General features: G+C 36.1%; 1 protein-coding gene across 15 annotated transcripts in view; it reads right to left on the bottom strand.

Moving 5' to 3' along the window:
• CFAP54 (cilia and flagella associated protein 54) overlaps nucleotides 1-21657 on the bottom strand; it is a 297401-nt gene that overhangs the window by 204762 nt on the left and 70982 nt on the right. For all 15 annotated transcript variants that reach the window (XR_005370580.1, XR_005370581.1, XR_005370582.1 and 12 more), the window contains 3 exons: nucleotides 6789-6965; nucleotides 3379-3471; nucleotides 2925-3110 (listed from right to left, as the gene is read on the bottom strand). Coding sequence is in view for 11 of the 15 variants with exons in the window: in XM_038558716.1 (XP_038414644.1) it covers nucleotides 2925-3110; nucleotides 3379-3471; nucleotides 6789-6965 (456 nt within the window). In the remaining 4 variants the exon portion in view is untranslated. The remainder of the gene's footprint in view (nucleotides 1-2924; nucleotides 3111-3378; nucleotides 3472-6788; nucleotides 6966-21657) is intronic.

Here is a 21657-nt window from a genome sequence, read left to right as displayed (position 1 = left end):
AAACATAATAATGAATTTTTAAATACCTGGCACATAGTAGTTTTTAAATAAATGATATTCCCCATTTCTTTTTCTCAACAAGCCATTATGCCCACTCATTATTTGATTGAGTACTTCAATAACCCAGTACATGACATTGGATCTTATATCCACTTTAGAGATAGGGAAATTGGGATCCCTGGGTGGCGCAGCAGTTTGGCGCCTGCCTTTGGCCCAGGGCGCGATCCTGGAGACCCGGGATCGAATCCCATGTCGGGCTCCCGGTGCATGGAGCCTGCTTCTCCCTCTGCCTCTCTCTCTCTCTCTCTCTCTCTCTGTAACTATCATAAATAAATAAAAATTAAAAAAAAATTTAAAAAAAGAGATAGGGAAATTGAGACCAAGTAATTTGCCTAAAATCCTAAAATCCTGCTCATAGGTTTCTAATTTTCTATGTTTTATATTACCTAGATATTCATGACTTAAAGGGGAAAAATAAAAATAAATGAAGCTATAAAAAGGAGGAAATTAGAAAGTATCTGTAGAAAATATATCATTCATCAGGGTTCCTCCATTTTCCAGATAAATTAATAGTTTTCTACATTAAGGGGAAACCTAGTTAAGACTCCACTGATTTTAATATCTATAGAATAACGTCGAGTTGAAAGTAAACCTAAAATTCCAAGCCAAGTTAATCATAGGCATTTGGTGAAATGTCTCTATATCTTACTATAAAATATATATGACTTTTTAAAGATTTATTTATTTGTGAGAGAGAGAAAGGAGCAAGGCAAGGGGGAGAATGAGAGGGGCAGACTCCTGACTGATCATGGAGCCTGATGAGAGGCTCAATCCCAGGACCATAAGATTATGATCTGAGCCAAAACCAAGAGCTGGACGCTCCAACGACTGAGCCACCAGGCACCCCTATAATATTTTTTAAGAACTTATTAAGAAATTATCCTGAAACTAAAAACTAACCAGTCTCATGAAAAATAGATTGCAATTCCAAAGGAAAGATACATTTTTTTGCTAGAACTTAAAGGCTTAAACTTGAGCTGTAAATTAAGTTTTACTAAGCTTACTAAGTAAGAAAATTTTGCTTCAGTCACTTAACATTATGAGAGAGAATGCTCATATACTATCATAAATGAACACAGTACTGCAAATATAGTGTCAATAATGAAACATTGGTCATTACTTTATGACACTTCTCATTATTCCAGTAGAATAGCTTGCACTTGGTTTTATTAACTTTTCAATGAAAGTTCTGCCAAATGAAACCCAAAAGTCAAACCTCCCTGGAGAAAAATTAGGCCTTGATAAAATATTCGGTTCCTCACTTTGAAATAACTCCATCACTGCAAATTAGGGAATATATTAGATTCCAAAGAAATAAAAACATCAGAAAACCATGAGCCAATATGACATGCTAAACCAATGCTAGACAAATCCTAGCAATTCTCTCGATTTAATTTTCTTTGAAAAATATGAGAATATAAAATACCATTAAGATCTTAGCTTATTATACTAATCAACTATTAAGAGAAAAATAATAGCACAATAGAAATGTGATAAAATTTAAAATAGTCATCATTTCTAGAGCCAACGATAGGCTTAAAATTAGATTCTAGAGACTTAGGTCAATGAGTCATTCTTCCTTGTGTCCTATTCACTGGTGATCTGTTTTATAAGGCAGGCAATCATTTCAGCAAAAATGTTAATTCAGGAGTATATTCATAACTAAAAATAATATTTACTAAGTGCCTACTGTGTGACAAGTGCACTGGTGAAACATAATTCCATTTAATACTCATAATACCTCTGGGAGGTAACCACTATTATTATTCCCACTTCATACATTAAAGTTGCTTGCTTAAAATCATGTAGCTAACGTGAGGAACTGGAACTTGAACTCAGGCCTGTGTGTCTGGAAATTTCACTTCTGTAAATCTAACCCAAAAAAGTAATCATGGATGCAGATAGATTACAGCATCTATATATATAGATTATATATACCAAGACGTGCATCACAGCTTTGTTTATAATAGCAAAAGACTTTTGAAAAATATCAAAATGCCCACCAGTAAAGATTACTAAGTAAACTATGATCTATCTGTAAGATGCAGTATCGTTAAAAGAGGCAATACCTTTATAAGATGCAGGTGTTAAAAATTATGCTGTGGAGGAATACTTACTGGAATGAAAAAAATGTCAATTATATATTAAATGAAAATATCAGGATATAAAATTATATGCTGTGATTAGATTATATATTACACATAAATTCAAACACGTATATATATAAAAATGTGCGTGTATATAAAATTGTATACACACACACACACACAAATGGAAAGATAGCTCTGGATCAGGGTTTCTCCCATCTTGGCACTACTGACATTTGGGGCGGACTTTGTCATTCTTTGTTAGGGAGAACTGTCCTTTGCATTGGAGAGTGCTTTTCAACATTCCTGGGGTCTACCCACTAGATGCCAGAAGCACCCTTCTAGGTTATGACAACTAAAAATGTCTCCAGACATTGACAAATGTCCCCTGGGGACCAAAACTGTCCCAAGTTAAGAACTGCTACTCTGGATGATAGGATAATAGATAACATTTATTTTCTTCTTTGTACATTTCAGTATTTTCTAAATTTCTAAAATTAAATTTAAAATTAAATTAAATTTAAAATTAAATTTTACAATAGCATTTTTTTCCTGAATACATTTGTAATCCAAGAAAAAAATGTTACTGTAAAAATCAATCTCACTAAAAAGAGAAGGAATGATTCCTATTTTTATGAGACTAAACTGCAGTAATGGAAATATGTATTACAAGAGCTTTAGAATATCCACTGTGATTTTTTTCCCATTAGAAATTACTTAGTAACAGCTTAAGAGAAAAAAAACATAGAGGAAAAAATTAGCAGAAATTTCTTCTACCTGCGTCAAGAACATCCGAGCAGTAACAGCAGAAAGAGGTGGATAAACCAGAATTGGTTTAGTTGTTTCCCCAACAGCATCACCAATAAGCTTCCCATTAGAAGAATAAGCAGCAATTGCAAAGACATATTTTTCATTAGTTTCTAAACCTTTCACTTCAAAAATGCTTTTACCATCAGCCGGTATCTGTTAACAAAAACATATTTCAAGTTTATATATGGGAAACTGAAGTAATATGACTTTAAAAATATAATTAAATAATCCTTCTATATAAAATAAATAAATAAAACCTTTGTATTTACTGTTGGATTTGAGTTAGGACTTAAATTGAAATTAGAGAAATTCACTGAAATAATGATAGAAGGGGATAAAAAAAAAACATTCAGTTGTCATTAATAAGACTTTTGACAAGATTTCCTGACCTTTAGAGGTTTTTTTTTTTAATTTGACATACCGCTTCTCCTGAGTTTGGGAGATGATTATTGTTTAGCCTTACTTTTCCGTAGCTCCCTTCTGCTTTGCAACCCAAAATGCAGTACCAGGAAACCTGTCAAGGAGAGAGATGAACCCATCATCCATAGTCTGTCTAACAAAGCATTCAATTGCTTTTATCAAGATGTGACACTTAGTTGTGATGAGCACCAGCTATTGTATGGAAGTGTTGAAACAATAAATTATACACCTGAAACTAATATTACACTGTATATTGAGTAACTGGAATTTAAATAAATCTTAAAAAAAAAACAAAAAAGATGTGGCAAGAGGAATACTTTTCCAAATAAAAATATAACTATTTGAGTTTTAAAACATGGAACCTAAGTTTACAAATATACTTAGGCTTAATCTCGAAAAAATAAAGACAAATATAGGGCTCACTTTATCTGGGACTACAAAAACTATTATTCATTATTGATTATTTTAACTACCATTAAATGAGCAGTTTCTATGTACAAAGTAATATTAGGAAATTTACATAAAAAAAAGGAAATTTACATAAACTTTCTAATATTTGCAACATCCCTCTGAAATGGGATTACTGTGGTCACTTTGCGCTTTACAGGAAATGGAGAAACAGAAATGCTCGATAACTTGCCCAAGATCAGATAATAGCATGATATTTGATAATTCTTAAATACAGAAAGACACCAAAAACAAAATGCTAATTCTACAAAACACAATCAAACTTAAACTTAATTAAATGATTAGAACTGATTCTTCTGCCCAAGGTGTCAAAATAATGGAGAGTCCTCAGTGAAAGGAGGGAAAAGGGAGTAAGTTGATACCTAATGTATGAATAGCATTATGAAGGAGCCATATTGTCCTGAGGTTGGGATTGGATGGGTTGTCATCATGTGTCATTCCCTTTTCCCCAGAGGCTCCTCTTCCCAACATCTCAACACCTAAATGATAAGGAAAACTGGGAAGAAGGGAAAATGTAATTGTCTCTAAGAAGCAACTATCTAAAAAAAAAAACAAAAAAAAAAGCAACTATCTCTGTAGCTTAGCTTAGCTATTTCTTCCTCTAGGTCAACAGAAAAATCCTAATGGTGTCTTGTCTGCACGACTGGCTCTCAACCCTGACTGTGCAGAGAAATACTGTTTTCACAGAACCAACCATTTTTCTAAATTACATATACCCAAGCCTGCCTGGACTCAATGAATTAGAGTTTCTGGTACAGGTGTCCAAACTTTTATGTCTATACAGAAAACTGCTCAGGTAATTAAGGGACACTTGACAAAGGTAGAACTCCAAGGACAAAGACACAGCATTGAAAGAACTTGGAAGCTGGAAGCCAAGAGGGGGGAAAAAAATCAAATGAATTTCAGAAGAAATTTAAAAACTAACTTTCCATGCAAAAAGAGTACCATTTTACAAAAAGGGGGAGGGGGCTGGAGGCAGAAAGATTGTGTTATATGACTTAAATTATTATTTTCTCTAAGTTAAGCTCTCTATATAAATCAGAATTTGAAGGGTAAAATTCTCTCTAAAAGCATTTTTAGAAGGATATATATTCCTATTTTGCTCCACAAATGAAGATATCTTAGTTTGTGTAACTATAAGGAGCAATGTGTAATTAGAATCTATGCAAGAGTAAAGACACCATGAACAAATCAGCACTAACTTTAGAAGTAAAAGTTTATTAATAACATCAGCATTTTCAACTATTAAAATAGATTTTAATAAAACAAATGCTTTAATAAGAGATTTTGATAAAACAAAAGATGGCTGAACCCTCTAACCAGAAAACTTATTTAAGCCCACAGCACCATCTAGTGTTGGTGAGTATGTAATAAATTCGTGGAGCACAACTCTACTAATGTATAATATATATAAAACTTCACATAATGTGCTAAGTGGCAGGTCCTACAACTACAGGTCCGATATGAAATACTTGTACCTTCCTATTTCTAAGCATTATGAAGTAATATAATCTATTCACTAATTTGAAATACAAAAAAATATATATTTTGGTTAAATAAACCAGAACATTTGAATAAAAACAAAGAAAAACTCTTGGTAAGGCATCCAGTCTTAGTTATATACTGAATTTCCAAAATCAGCAAATACTCATTCTTAAACAGATCCAAAAAAATATCTAAAGTTGAACTTTAAAAATGCTAGCAATAGCAATAATGCATTGATAACAACACTGTTAGGTATAAGATGAATATTATTCTATTTCACCAATTATAAAACATTATAAAGGTTGTATTGCTTCTCACTAATGTCCATATCCCATTTAGTCTGCAGCTCCTCAAAGAATGGAATCAAACTTTGTGATTATTTTTATATCTCAATTATCTCACACAGAGCTGGACAGATAAGAGATACTCGATAATGCTCAATGCACAAAATTTATGAAAAAAATCATCAAATAATATAATCACATTCTATACCATCATTAATTGTTTTAAGCAAACTTTATTTACTACACATGTTTTATATAAGATATGGAGGGATGTCAACTAATATGACAGGACTGTCATGTATTATTTCATTTAATTTTCACAGCAAATGTATTTTACAAATAAAAACACCACTACCATCTCTCAAAGTATATTTAGATTTCCTAAGGTCATACTGCTAATGAGTGGTGTCTGACTTTAAAGCCTGTGCCCTTTCCACAATACCAAGTTGATATAAGTTCAAGCAGAATATCCTAAAGACAAACATAAAACTTTTTTATACTACATCAAAGAGCATGTTGTTGATCATCCAGAGGAAAATTTAACATTTAAAACATAAATCAAATGGAACGCTTGTGAGGACACTAAATTTCAAGTTAGAGTCACATTTAGGCCAAGTTCCAAGGCACTGGGGATGAGAGCAAGAGTTCATTCTTCAATAATACATAAAGATTTATGATTTACAATATGGCTGGAATTGTCATTTGTTTGCATTAAGAGAATCCTCATTTACTCAAAGAACTCTAGGAAGAACCCCCAAATCTGCTATCCCCAAATTTCCTCATCTCCATCATTGGCTCTGAGAGTAATTTCTATCCTCTTCAAATGCCTGTTTCCAGTTCAGCTGAGCACTTCATCTTGAACACACTAGGATGTCAGCATATGGCTACCCCATGGTGACAAAGATACGTAAGGGAGAAATGCTTCTCCCCTGTTTATTCTTACTATATATTTGGGTATAGCAAGGCTAAATAGAACATAAAGGAAAATAGCACAAAGAGGAAAGGTCTTGAAGAAGCTAAGTATAGTTAAGATAATACAATACTAATCCTAGTGTTCGGTGCTTATAAATAAGACTATTCAAGTCCTAAGAGCAAGGAAAGTATCAATCATGATAGTCATAAAAGTACTTGTGTTGCTTTACCTGAAATAAAGATCATAATTAGGGCAACATACCTTAACATCTGAAATAAATGGAGCAGGTTTCAATGTCACAGAACAATGAGTTCGGGATAGCAGGATAGGTGGGGGAGGAATTCTGCTTTTCTTTCTTTTTGAACTTTCCACATATTTTTGATATGAATATAGGGTATTTTGTTCTGCTTCAGTCTTCTCAATTAAAGAATATGCTTCCTACAATAAAGTGTGAACATAGAAAAATACATTTCAAGATTTGAACTGTATTTATATTTGTAGAATTCTGGTAATGTTAAGCAACATTATCTTGCTATATGTAGCTTTTTGAGCCTGTGTTATACATATTTCAAGAACTGAATGATTTTACAGAAGTAAAAAGTAGCTACTAAATAAGACTAAGTAAAAATTAGCCATAAATTAAATGAAGCAATGGAGTCATATGTCTAATATGTTTATCATTATATTAATATCAGACATTTCATTTTCATATCAGACCCTCTGAATACTTATATTTCATTGTCCTTAGAAAACTCATAGCACAATCATCTACATTTATACCAATGAACTGTACACCTACCCTTACTTAATGCAACTTGAAATGTGACTCTCAAGTAATAAGACTACTGGTGGGGGATCCCTGGGTGGCTCAGCAGTTTAGCACCTGCCTTCAGTCCAGGGCATGATCCTAGAGTCCTGGGATCGAGTCCCATGTCAGACTCCTTGCATGGAGCCTGCTTCTCCCTCTGCCTGTGTCTCTGCCTCTCTCTGTGTGTGTCTCTCGTGAATAAATAAATAAAATGTTTAAAAAATAATAATAAAACTACTGGCATATGTGATTTATGAAATGAATATTATCAACAGTTTCCTGCTATCAGAAAGAAGAAATAAAAACACTTATTCTGTAAACCTGAAAGAAAAGTAATCCCCATTTCAAAAAGTAACAATATGGAGGGATAACAAATAAAACAAAAACATAAAAGTCTGAAGATCTGAATATTTCCAAAGAAAGTCTAAAATGTCATCAATAATAATGCATGTAAATGGATTAAACTTGTCTTTTAAATTAAAAGGCAAAAGATTCTTTAACTGAGCTCCAAAGCAAAAATCCATGTAAAGATTAAAATTAAATGGTAATAGAGAAGAAATTGCCTTTCCAACAAATGGTACTAGGACAATTAGATGTCCACATGCAAAAGTAATAAAATTGTACCCCTACATCACACTATATACAAATATTAACTCAACATGAATTACAGACCCAAATGTAAGTGGTAAAATTATAAAATTCTTAAAAGGAAACATGAGTAAATCTTCATAACTTTGGGTTAGGCAATGATTTCTTAGATATGACACCAGAAGGAAACACACACACACACACACACACACACACAAACACACACACAAGTAGATAAACTAAACTTCATCAAAATTAAACATTTCGGGATCCCTGGGTGGCGCAGCGGTTTGGCGCCTGCCTTTGGCCCAGGGCGCGATCCTGGAGACTCAGGATCGAATCCCACGTCGGGCTCCCAGTGCATGGAGCCTGCTTCTCCCTCTGCCTATGTCTCTGCTTTTCCCTCTGCCTATGTCTCTGCCTCTCTCTCTCTCTCTCTGTGACTATCATAAATAAATAAAAATTAAAAAAAAAATTAAACATTTCAAATGATATCATCAAGAAAGTAAACAACCAACAGAATGAGAGAAAATATCTGCAAATCATGTATATGATAAGAGACTTGTATTCAAAATTTATAAAGAACTGTTGCAAGTCAATAATAAAGACAAATAACCCCATTAAAAATGGACAAAGGATTTGAACAGACATTTCTCCAAAGAAGATACATAAATAGCCAATAAGTATAAAAAAGATGCATAACATCATTGATCATTTAGGGATGAAAAAATAGCTAATAAGTACAAAAAAGATGCACAACATCATTGATCATTTACAGATGAAAACACAAAATCAGCAAGCTAATTCAAGAAGTAGAAAACTTGAATGCAGGACAGTCATAGAATATACTGAGAAAGATATCCAAAAAGTTCTCCCCACAGCAATGTCAGCCTCAACTGATCTCATTTTTTACAAATTTCAAATCTTAAGGAACTGATAATTCCTATGCCATTTAAAAATTTTCTAACTACAGAGAAAGACAGCTGCTCAAATAATTTTACAAAATTATAACTTTGATAAGAAAACTTGAAAAATGACTGCACTTAAAACATAAAGCAATCTTCTTTGAATATAAATGCAAACATTCTTAATAAAATACTAATACATGGAATCTAGCAATATATTAAAGAAATAACATACTGTAATTATATTCTCTATCTCCCAGAAATATATGGATAATTTAATATCAGTAAGTCTATGATTACAATTTAATTTATCTATAAATCAAATGAGAAAAAAATATGATTACAGGCTCAATGGCCAAAAAAAATATTTTAACTTCTTTAACATTCACTGCTAATTTTTTTTTTTAAAAAAGAAGAGGTCAATAAGGAAATGAAATAAATCTTAAGATAAATGAAAATGGAAATACAACATACTAAACCCTATGGGATGCAGCAAAAGCAGTTCTAAGAAGGATGCTTATAGTACAAATGCTTATATTAAGAAAAAAGAAAGATCTGGGGTGCCTGGGGGGCACAGTCAGTTAAGTGTCCAACTCTTGGTTTCTGCTCAGGTTGTAAGATTGAGCCCCACAGCAAGCTCCATGCTCAGCATGGAGTCTGCTTAGGACACTGTGTCCCTCTCCCTCTGTCCTTCCCCCTGCTCTCACTCACTCTCTCTCAAATAAAAATAAATAAATCTTTTTTTAAAAAATAGGTCTGAAATAAACACTTCAAGGAAACCTGAAAAAGAGTAAAAAAAATGAGCCCAAATTTAGTATAAGGAAGGAAATAACACAAATCAGAAGAGAAATAAATGAAGTAGAGACCAGAAAGATAATAGAAAAGATAGACTAAAATAAGAGCCAGGTTCTTGAAAGATAAAACTGACAAACTTTTAGCTAGACTAAGAGAAAGAGAAAAGACTCAGATAAATTAGATCAGAAATGAAAGAGGAGACATTACAACTGATATCACCTAAGTACAAAGAATCATAAGTGGCTACTATGAACATTTTACACCAACAAACCGGATAACCTTAGAAGAAACTGGTAACTAGAAACATACAGCTTACCAAATTGAATAATGGAGAAATAGAAAATATGAGCAGCCCAATAACAAGTAAGAAGATGAGTCAGTAGTCAAAAGCCACCCAAAAAAGAGAAGAACAGAATCAGATGATTTAACTGGTGAATTCTAACAAAAATTTAAAGAATTAATGCCAATCATTCTCAAACTCTTCCAAAAAATTAGAGAAGGGGGATTTCCAAATTGATTTTAAGAGGCCAGCAGGGGATCCCTGGGTGGCGCAGCGGTTTAGCGCCTGCCTTTGGCCCAGGGCGCGATCCTGGAGACCCGGGATCGAATCCCACGTCGGGCTCCCGGAGCATGGAGCCTGCTTCTCCCTCTGCCTATGTCTCTGCCTCTCTCTCTCTCTCTGTGTGACTATCATAAATAAATAAAAATTTAAAAAAAAAATTTTTAAATAAGAGGCCAGCAGGACCCTGATACCAAAGCTAGTCAAGGACACTATGCAAAAAGAAAACTACAGCTCTACATACCTGATGAATATAGATACAAAAATCCTCAGAGCAAACCAAATTCAACAGTACATTAAAAGGATCATACACCATGATAAAGCAGGATTATTCCTTGGATGCAAGGATGGCTCAACATAAATGTAATACAAATTAATAAATCTGATATACCACATTCACAAAATATATAAAAATAATATGATCATTTCAATAGATTCAGGAAAAGAAAGTTGATAAAATTCAACATCCTTTTATGATTTAAAAAAAACTCTCCACAAACTGGATATAGAAGGAACATATCTCAAAATAATAAAAGTCTTATACGACATACCTACTGCTAACATTATACTCAATGATAAAAGGTTGAAAGCATTCCCACAAAGATCAAGAACAAGACGAGTGCCCACTCTTATCACTCCTCTTCAACATGGTACCAGATATCTTAGCCAAAGCAATCATTAAAAGGTATCTAAATCAAAAAGAAAGACGCAAATTGTCTCTGTTTACAGATGACACAACTGTATATATAGAAAACTGTAGACTCCACCAAAACACTGTTAGGACCAAAAACAAATTCAGTAAATTTGCAGGATCCAAAATCAACATACAAAAATCAGTTGTATTTCTATACACTAATAACAAATATCCAAAAAAATTAAGAAAACAATCCCATTTATAATAGTATCAAAAACAAGAAAATAGGAATAAATTAACCAAGAAGGGAAAAAAAAAGCCTGAGCACCAAAAACTATAAAATATTTATGGAAGAGATTTAAAAAGACACAAATAAATGGAAAAACACCCCATGGTCATAGATAGGAAGAATTAATATTGTTGAAATACCCATACAACCCAAAATGATCTATAAATTTAATGCAACATCTATCAAAATTCCAATAGCATTTTTCACATAAATAGAAAAAGCAATCCTAAAATTCATATAGAATGACAAAAGATTCTAATAGTTAAAACAGGCTTGAGCAAGAAGAGCAACACTGGAGATACCACTTTAGTAATAAAAAAATATGGTATTAAAAGAAAGTCAGGGACAAAGGAAGGATGGGAAGGAGGGAGGTGGGGGTGGGGGGGAAGGAAAGAAATAGAATAAAATAGAGAGCCCAGAAATATGGTCAACTAATTTTCGACAAAGTCGCCAAGAATATACAATGAGGATAGTTCTCTTCTATAAATGGTGTTGGGAAAAGTGGATATCCATTTCCAGAGGAATGAAATTAGACCCTTGTCTTAATATACACAAAAATCAACTCAAAATGCATTAGAAACTTAAATATAAGACCTCAAACCATAAAACTCCTAGGGAAAAAAAAAACATAAAGGAAAAACTCTTTGATATTGGTTTTGGCAACAATTTTTCAGATCCTACAGCAGAAATATAGTCAACAAAAATAAAAATAAATAAGCTAAAATGCTTCTTCACTGCATTGGAAACAGTTAACAAAATGAAAAGGCAACCTATGGAATTGCAGAAAACATCTGTAAACTAAACATTTAATAAGGGTTTGCTATGGAAAATAAAAGTAACTTTTAACTCAATAGTAATCAATCAATCAAATGATTTTAAAATGGGCAAAAAACCTGAGTAGACATTTTTCTAAAAAAAAGGACATTCAAATGACCAACAGGTACATGAAAAGATGCTCAACATCACCAATCATCAGGGAAATACAAATCAAATCACCATGAGATAGCACCTCATACTTGTTAGGATGTCTATTATCAAGAAGACAAATGATAACAAATGTTGGTGAAGATGTGGAGAAAATACAATACTTCTAAAATGTTGGTAAGGATGTGAACTGATACAACCAATATGATAAACAGAATGGGGGCTGCTCAAAAAATTAAAAATAGAAGCATCATATGATCCAGCAATCCCACTTCTGGGTATTTATCCAAAGGAAATGAAATCATTATCTCAAAGAGATATCTCCACTCTTATGTTCATTGCAGCATTATTCACAACAGCCAAGATATGAAAACAATCGGTCTACTGATAGATGAACAGATAAAGAAAATGTGTCACACATATACAATAGAATATCATTCGGCCTTAGAAAAGGAAACCCTGCCATTTGAGACAATATGTATGACCTTGAGGGCATTAATGCTAAGTGAAATGAGCCAGATGGAGGAAGAGAAATACTATATGGTATTACATATGTGTGTAACCAAAAACAGAAAGTAGAATGGTGGTTGCCAAGGGCAAGGAGTCAGGGAGGGGAATGGGGAGATCTGGGTCAAGGAACACAAACTTCCAGTTATAAAGTTCAGAAGATCTAATGTACAGCATGGTGACTACACTTAGTAACAGTGTACTTGAAATTTTCAAAGAAACAGATCTTAAGTGTTCTCACTCAAAAAAAAAAAAAAAAGGTAACTTACTCTGCCATCAAAAAGAATGAAGTCTTGCCATTTGCAACCATGTGGGTAGAACTGGAAGGTGTTATGCTTAGCAAAATAAGTCAGTCAGAGAAAGGCAAATAGCATATGATTGTACTCATACGTGGAATAAACAAAACAGATGAACATATGGGAAGGGAAGGAAAAATAAAGTAAGATGAAATCAAAGGGGGAGACAAACCAAAAGAGACTCTTAACTATAGGGAACAAACAGGGCTGTTGGAGGGGTGGTGGGGGGGAGATGGGGTAATTAGGTGAAGGGCATTAATGCGATGAGCTCAAATGCGATGAGCACGGAGTATTGTTTATTTTTAAGACTTTATTTATTCATGAGACACAGAGAGAGAGAGGCAGAGACGCAGGCAGAGGGAGAAGCAGGCCCCATGCAGGGATCCCGATGCGGGACTTGATCCCAGGATCCCGGGACCATGCCCTGAGCTGAAGGCAGACACTGAACCACTGAGCCACCCAGGCATCCCACCACTGGGTGTTACATGCAATTGATGAATCACTAAATTCTACTTCTAAAACTAATAATACAGTATATGTTAGTTAAAGTGAATTTAAATAAACATTTTTTAAAGGTAACTATATATGATATGATAAATGTGTTAATTAAGCTGCCTGTGGTAATCATTTCAAAATGTACAGTAATCCCCACTTATCCACAGGGATACATTGCAAGATGCCTCACGCCACGGACAGTATCAAACCCTATATATACTATGTTTTTTTTTTTATACATACATATGATAAAATTATTTTCTAAATTAGACACAGTAAGGGCTTAACAATAACTAAAAATAGAACAATTTTAACAATTTATTGCAATAAAAGTTACATAAATGTGTTCTCTCCCTCTGTCTCAAAATATCTTATTGTATTGCACTCACCCTCCTCCTGTAATAATGTGAGAAAATAAAAAGTCTACATGATGAGATGAAGTGAGGTAAATGATGTAGACACAGTGATGTAGCATGAGGCTACTACTGACCTTCTGATGATGCTTCAGAAGGATAATCATCTGCTTCCCTACTGTGGTTGACTGCGGGTAACTGAAACTGCGGAAGGCTAAACCATGGATCAGAGGAAACTATTTTATACACATATATATGTATATATATATCATGCTGTACATTCTAAATATATTACAGATTTATTTGCCAATTATGCCTCAGTAAAGTGGGGGGAGGGAGTGGCAAACCTCAATAAGCTAGGAAAGCTCTTTCTTTAGCTGAGAAAAAAATATTAATTTTAGACAATAGTAAAAATTATGGCTAATACTGAATCACTAAAAGAATTATCAGGGGCACCTGGGTGGCTCAGTGGTTGAGCATTTGCCTTCAGCTTGAGTGCCATATCGGGCTCCCCACAGGAAGCCTGCTTCTCCCTCTGCCTGTGTCTCTGCCTCTGTCTCTGTGTCTGTCATGAATAAGTAAATAAAATCTTTTTAAAAAAACTAACTAAATAAATAAATAAAAGAATTATCAATAAAATCCAGAAGGAGACACAATGCCACTATTCCTTTTTATTCTGGAAGTTCTAGTCAATTTAATCAATTTAAGAAATCCTGAAAACGGGAAGACAAATGTCTACCAAATTTCAAATATATTTCACTCTCTTACAAAAACCTGTGCTTTTCCTCTGCAGAAGACATGCTAAGTTCAATGCTTCCATCTGGAGATCTGGACGCAAGCTCAAAAAAAGGGTAAGACTGGAGATGGGATCCATGAGTCATTTGCATCAAAGTGATATTTAAAGCTGAGTGAGTAAACCAGTTCCCTGTGGGAGTGTAGATTATAATAAAACTGTAGTATCATACCTTTTTTTTTCTAAAATAAAGATTGACCTAAATTGAGATCAGAATTAACTCATTTTTATTTTTTATATGAAATGGTTGGCATTAAGGTCTAAAATCATTAGTTGTGATTAAAATTTATCTATAATAATAAACGAATTTTTAAATTCTGTTTGTTCTGTGACAGGAGACCTTGAAATTTTCTTTTGGTATTTATAGTTCAAAAATCTTAGCCATGTGCATAGGACAATCAGTCCTTCATGTGAGAAGAGATGTATTATATGATAACCATATTTCTAAGGCCCACATGCCAAAGACCTTAGCTGTTTAGACTCAAAAGCTAATTTACAGATACACAGTACTCAGTATAACTTGAATCACTGAATGAATGACTCAGTCAAGGAGCAGAGGATGGCATCTGTTATCCTTTACCATCTCCATTTTTTCACTAATTCAAGCAAACTGAGGAAAAATGGAGAAAATGGATGGAAAGAAAGATGTGGAAGTCACTGTGTCACAAAACACTATGAGTCATGGCATCAGCCATGCCAGTTTAGGCCAGAGGACACAAGCACAGGGCTGGGCCAAGGCTCATTCACCTTTCCACCCTCTACCGTAGATGACAGACCAGCTCTGGCTCCCTGAGAGGACGGATGTGCCCATAGAGCGGGTTCCCTTAAAAGGCAACAACAGGTAGGAGCTTGATAAGAGGACAGAATTGAAATGAGGAAGAAGCCTTAGCAGAAAAAGTAAGTAGATTCCCCAGATAACTGTCGAAAATTTAAGAAATTCCTACTTGAACAGAAGGGAGATGAAAGCTATAATATTTTGAACATTAAATGTTAATATGCTTTCATTTACGACACAGACTGTGGAGACCAAGATATTTTAGGCTGCATAGGAACAGGTGAAATCAGCCTAAGGAAAAATTACACAACACAAGGGAAGAGACCTACGCCTTGAAAGTTTCCCTCCTCTGGATTATGCATGCAGCCTATAAAATGCACCAGCAGCATGGGTTTGCAGGCCCTGATATTAACAGACTGCCTCTGACCCCCTCTCATGGACTAGCCAACTGCCCTGGGCTTTCTTCACTTATTCCAAAAATTTGCCTCAGCAGTTAATGCTCCAGTGAACCAGTCAGACACTAGCATTTTCTGACTTGACTCTAGCAGCTTCTCTCTGCATACCCATAAACCCAAATGAGATTTTTTTTTTAAACTTCCTGCTTTCTGCCATGGGCTATCACACAGATATTTCTCAAACCTGGCTGTTGATCAGTATCATCGATGGAGCTTGTTTAAATATTAAAATAACCCATCCCCACTATGAACCTACTTAATAAAAATCTCCATGGTGGGGCTAAAGCATCTGTATTATTAGTGAATGTCAAGGGTAATTTTGAAGTACAGTAGGGACTGGGAACCACTAACTGAGATAATTTTATCAGCCTCCTACCTTTTCTCTCAGTCACTAGTCTCTAGTCTCCTCTACCCCCAAGCCCTTTGATGACTCCTCTCACACTTGTTACAGTGCAAATTCCTCCTGTATATTCTGATCACGATTTTGCTTTCTCGCCTAATCTCCCTCTCTACTCTTTTGTTCTCCCATAGCTACCTCCTAGCCAACCTAACCTCCAAACCATTAAAAAAAAATTAAAAAGTCATTCATTCCCCGAGAAGCTATGCTTGTCATACCTTAGAGCTTTTTTAATGCAACTTCCTCTTCCTGGAGAGTTTTACATCCTTTTCTATGCTTCAAGACTCACTCAAGCATCATCTCTGAATCCTCCCAAGAGAAGTCCCACACACTGAAGTACTTATTCTCCTCTTTTTCCATTCTTTATTTTAACAGGTATTACACAAAATGATCCGTGCGTGTGGCTGTCCCCACTTTCTAAACAATGAGTGTCTTGGTGGTAAGGACAGTACTTTATTTATCTCTTTAGGTTCAATAAATGTGTTTTGAATGAAAGACGTGAAATTATGCCAGATGAAGATGATATATAATGCATTTTAAGACAGTATGTTTAAAATGTTCTGTTTGGTAAATAAATAAACAAATAAATCCTTTAAAAAAAGGAAAAAGTGTTATCAATATGGATATCACTGTCACCTATAACATGTCCAACATGTTGTTGTCCACCAAAACATATTGTTTTATTGCCAGAAAACATTAATACTGAAGTCCAAAGTACTATTGTCTGCATGTAAACCTCTCTGCCTCCAGTTTCCATTACAGAAACAAATCCACCTCTTTTTAGAAGTTACTCAGTGTTACGAGTACAGATTGACATTAAATACATTTGCCAAGAGCTTAATATCCATAGTGCAGCAAAACACTTAGGGAAAGAAATAATGCAATTTTCAAAGTCATGATTAGCAACTATCCATAAAAAACTGTTATATGACTATAATGATAAAGTGCCATATTTACTACTTGCCTAGTAGACCTCCCGAGGGTACATTCTGGATTCTCAGCACTATTATGTACATTTCAGAAGGAGATGAAAAGTAGTTCTGATATGATAAAACAGAATGTTCCAGAATGCTTAGAGTGGACAATAGAGTAGTAGTAGTAATAATAATAATGGCTTATATTTATTGACTGCTTATTCTGTGCCAAATGCTAAGCAATTTTATATGCATCATTTCCTTGTATCTTCCCAGGAACCTCCATTTTACATATGAAGAAATTAAAACTTAAGAGAGCATAAGTAACTTGACCTTGGTCACACAGCTATTCAGTGGCAAAACCAAAACTCTAATCCAAAACTGTATCTTCCTAACCACTATGTATTTTGTCTTATTAATACAAAGCTAAATTTAAAAGAAGCATGGAAAGGCAAGCTGGATGGTCTCCTAAGAAATGCCTTAAAACCTGAAATGGAAATTAGCTAAAATCTTGTCAGTACTTTAAAAGGTCAAAACATGACCTCAATCACGGGAGAGCATCAGAATCAGAAAGGGTTCACTCTTTATGATGAAGACTTCAGCATGGAACAATTAAAAAATGCTGATAAGAGCTCTGAAAAAATTTGATTCACATATATTCTTCCCCCAAAAAGAAACAATTGATTTGACTAAAATGCTATAATATAGAAAAAATAATTATACTTAGTAATCCAATTACTGCTAACCCAGTTAATGAGTGGTTTTTAGGAGACATGAAGGTGTAAATTTGGGAAACAGTAAAGCCAGGAGTGATTAGAACTTCAAGTGTCTGGACTTCTTCATTAGTTCTGGTTCCAAAGTAGGGCCATAAAATTAAATTGTGTCGATTACAAAAAATAATCTGCTAATTCATAGTGCTCTTTTGCTTAGAGTTGAAGCAATATAACCAGATTTTGGAACTGCTAAAGTCATCTCAACTACCAACTTGTTTAGGTTCCAAGAAATAGAATTAGGAGAAAACTAGATGCATCAGCTGGGGTTTTTTGTGACAGGAGCAACATGAAAACCAGGCCAGGACCACAGCAGGCCCAAAGAGGTTGGAGGGCTACAGAACACAACCGTAATAGTCTGATCAGGACACAGGCATTGGAAAGAAGGAATGTCAACTAGCTTTAGTCTTTTTGTCCTTCTACTCAAGATTCAATTCCAAGGAAGGAGTCCCCCGTTGGCCTCAGTCCCATCACTAGTCCTCTGACTAGCTAGCAGAGAAGAAAGCCCCTGAAAAGTCCCACCTGACTACATCTAAAAGGGAAGAAGGAACACCTCAAAAGGTGGTATTTGGAAGAGGAAACAGGTACTGGAAAGAAAAAAACAGTCTATAACCCTGACCTTATAACACTTACCTTGGATTGAGGAATATTCCTGCCTCTTCCCAATAAGAAACCCCATCTGCAGAGAGACAGAAAGTCTCGCTGGCCAGCTCTGAAGTGGACTGAGAATGATGACCATAAACCACACAACCAGTGCTCTATTTGATCCGAAGTAGATCAGGGACAGCTGAGACTAGTTCCAAGGGCAATACACGAAAGTGAATCTGTGGTATATTGTGAAAAAGCCAACATGGACTTCCAAAAGTCCAATAACCAAGACAGGAAAATGGGGGTGGTGGTGCAGAATCCCCATTTAAAAAAAAAAAAAAAAAAGACTACATTTCATTTAGAAAGCTAACAAGCTATTATCAAAGGTTTGTAACCTCAGTCCTGGCAACAACTTGGTCCACTTTTAACTGATTAGGAATAAAATGGACACCTGATGAGATTATACAGCTCCACAAGGTCAGGAAACTTTTGAAAAACTAAAATAAGGTATGAATTATTTAAGAGTTCTGAAAAGACCCAGGCTTTTTAAACCTTTTTATGGTATCAGGTGATGCATCAGTTACTGATTTGGGGATAATTTTATTACAAGATCATGATAATGTAAAACATTCTGTAATATACCCCAGTAGAAAATGATTGCCAAGGGAAAGAAATTTATTTGTCTTCTTTAAGGAAACAAAGTTTGGCAATTATTTGAGCCATAACATCATTGTTTATGAGAGTGCCCTAAGGACTGATCATTACGCCTTAACACTTGGCTAAAAAACTACCACAGAGGAGCAGAGGTAGCTATAGAAGATTTCAGGACTTCTAAATAAATATTCAAAATGTTCCTAGTGGATGAAAATCCTTGTGGAGGACCCTTTATAAAAAATAGAGCCTCTAAATGCATCTCATGAGTCTATCCTAAGAGGACATTATATTTATAATTTCTCTTAAGTTAAAATAGTTTTACTTAAGAAATAGAAGGAAAAGGGGGATCCCTGGGTGGCTCAGTGGTTGGGCACCTGTCTTCGGCCCAGGGCATGATTCTAGAGTCCCAGGATCAAGTCCCACATCGGGCTCCCTGCATGGAGCCTGCTTCTCCTTCTGCCTGTGTCTCTGCCTCTGTGTGTGTGTGTGTGTGTCTCTCACGAATAAATAAATAAAATCTTAAAAAAAAAAAAAAAAGAAATAGAAGGAAAAGATACTCAAGGAGAAAAAGGTAAAAACTTGAGGCTTCTTACATCTCCAGTGCGTTCCCCAGAGTCAGAGGTAGGAAGAGAGAAGCCTAACAGGGAACGAGCATATTACAACAGTTACAACAGTATAAGGATCAGACTGAGTCATAATAAAACAAAAAAGAAAATCCCAGGGGTTTTATTCTCTCCAGGCTCCCAGAAGCCACAAGATTACTCCTGAGAGAAATAGTTCTAAAAGAAATATGTTTTATTTGACATAGAAATAGGACTGAAGTGTTAGCATCCTCCAAGCACTAGACAGTAGCAAGTGGCCACAGAAGCATCTGTTGAGCATCTGTTGGATGGATCTGAACACACCTCAAAATCTTCCAACAAAGGTCAGGCACCACTTGGTCTTGTCAGCTAAGACTGTCCAACACCATCATCAAACTCCTTCATTCAAATGCTGGAAATTCCATAATAAAAAGGCTCTTTCCTAATTCTGCCAGGAAAGATTTCCCAACCTTGAACATTAACAGCATCTGTCCACCCAAAATCCTCAGACTTCCTCTCTGGTCTCACTGCTTACCCTCTTCTCCCAACAGCCTCATCTCTCCCCTTTGCCATTGCATCTGTGCCTCTACGACACCAAGTGATCTATAGAACCACAAGAAGTCTACGAACCTTCTAGGTTCAGAAGACATGTTGTTTTCTCTTCCTATAAAGTCCTTTTCACTATTTGTCTTCCTCTTTCTCCGGCCACTCCTGCCTGTTTATTAGTATTCAACTTGATGATTCCCTTTCTGAACGTCTCCTTACACATTATCCACTACTGGGTTAGATACTCTTCTGCTGAATTCTCCTGGCATTTTTACAGTTAAAGTATCTATGACAGTGACTCATAATTACCTACTTACTTGTCGATATTTCCACAAATTGGATTTATTTTGAAGGAGGGATCAATATCAAGAGAAGGCAATCCATCAATATTTGCTGAGTCGATAACGGATTTTTGTTTGCTTGTTTTTATCCCCTCTACCCAGCAAAATACCAAGCACATAGTCAATGTGCAATAGGTATTTGCTGAAGGGATCTTAAGTACTCAAAACATTTGTTGGAGGAACAAAGTCATGGACAGATGATCAGAAAGTGCTACATATCAGAAATCTTAAATTCCAATATCCTACTTTCTGACCTCAAACACCTATTATCCCAGATCTCTCACACACTGATTTTCTGGCCCCTGATCACACAGAGATGTCCAGTCTCTTGACATCTCCATACTCACAAAGTCTTTAAATACCTTGAAGGCGGAGAGGCGGGGCAGGCTGGCAGAGGAGTAGGGCCCTCACCTCACCAGGCCCCACCAACTCACCTGGATAACTTTCAAATCATCCTGAAAACCTACGAATTCAACCTGAGATTTAAAGAGAGAACAGCCGGAACACTACGGAGAGAAGGGATTTCGCTTCTAACAATGTAGGAAAGCGGAAAAAAATAAAATGAAAAAGAATCAATTGGGGGAGGAGGCCTGCGAGGAGCCAGGCTATGGGGGGCGGTGAGAGCCTCCGGGACAGGAAAGCCCAGCCCCAGAGAAGCGGGAACTTTACAAATCCGCACTGGATTCTTCCCGGAGGGAAAGGCGCTTAGCCGGGAAATCGAGCAGGACCGCAGGAGAAGCAGTGGGGCCTCCAGAAGTGCGCCCGGGGGAGAGCGCACCGCACACCGCGGCCTATCTCGGTAAAGGGCTGGAGCTCGCACCCGGCGGGGCCTCGGGAGGAGCCGGTCAGTCAGGCGGCGGCTCCGCGCGGAGGGGGCTGCGCGGCCCCGGATCCCAGGGCACCGAGTGGACACAGCCCAGGATCCTGCGCTCCCCCCGGGACAGGCGGAGGCCGGGACAACACCGGACAGCGGGGACGCTCCTGCCGCCCGGCCCCCGAGCTATGCAGGTCAGCGCCCCCACCGCCCCGGGAGCACCTAGGCCAGTGCGGACTGGGAGCTGCGGTAGTTATTGCGGGAGCTGACTCCAGGGCTGGAAGGCTGGCCGCCCCCAGTGGTGTTGTTCCTCCTGGTGTCACCCTGTGCCTGGGAGAGGTGGGGCCGC

The sequence above is a fragment of the Canis lupus genome, chromosome 15 (assembly GCF_011100685.1).
Source record: "Canis lupus familiaris isolate Mischka breed German Shepherd chromosome 15, alternate assembly UU_Cfam_GSD_1.0, whole genome shotgun sequence".
In the NCBI taxonomy this organism is placed as follows: domain Eukaryota; kingdom Metazoa; phylum Chordata; class Mammalia; order Carnivora; family Canidae; genus Canis; species Canis lupus.
Note: the sequence above shows the minus strand (reverse complement) of the source record. Positions and strands in the feature narration are given on the sequence as shown.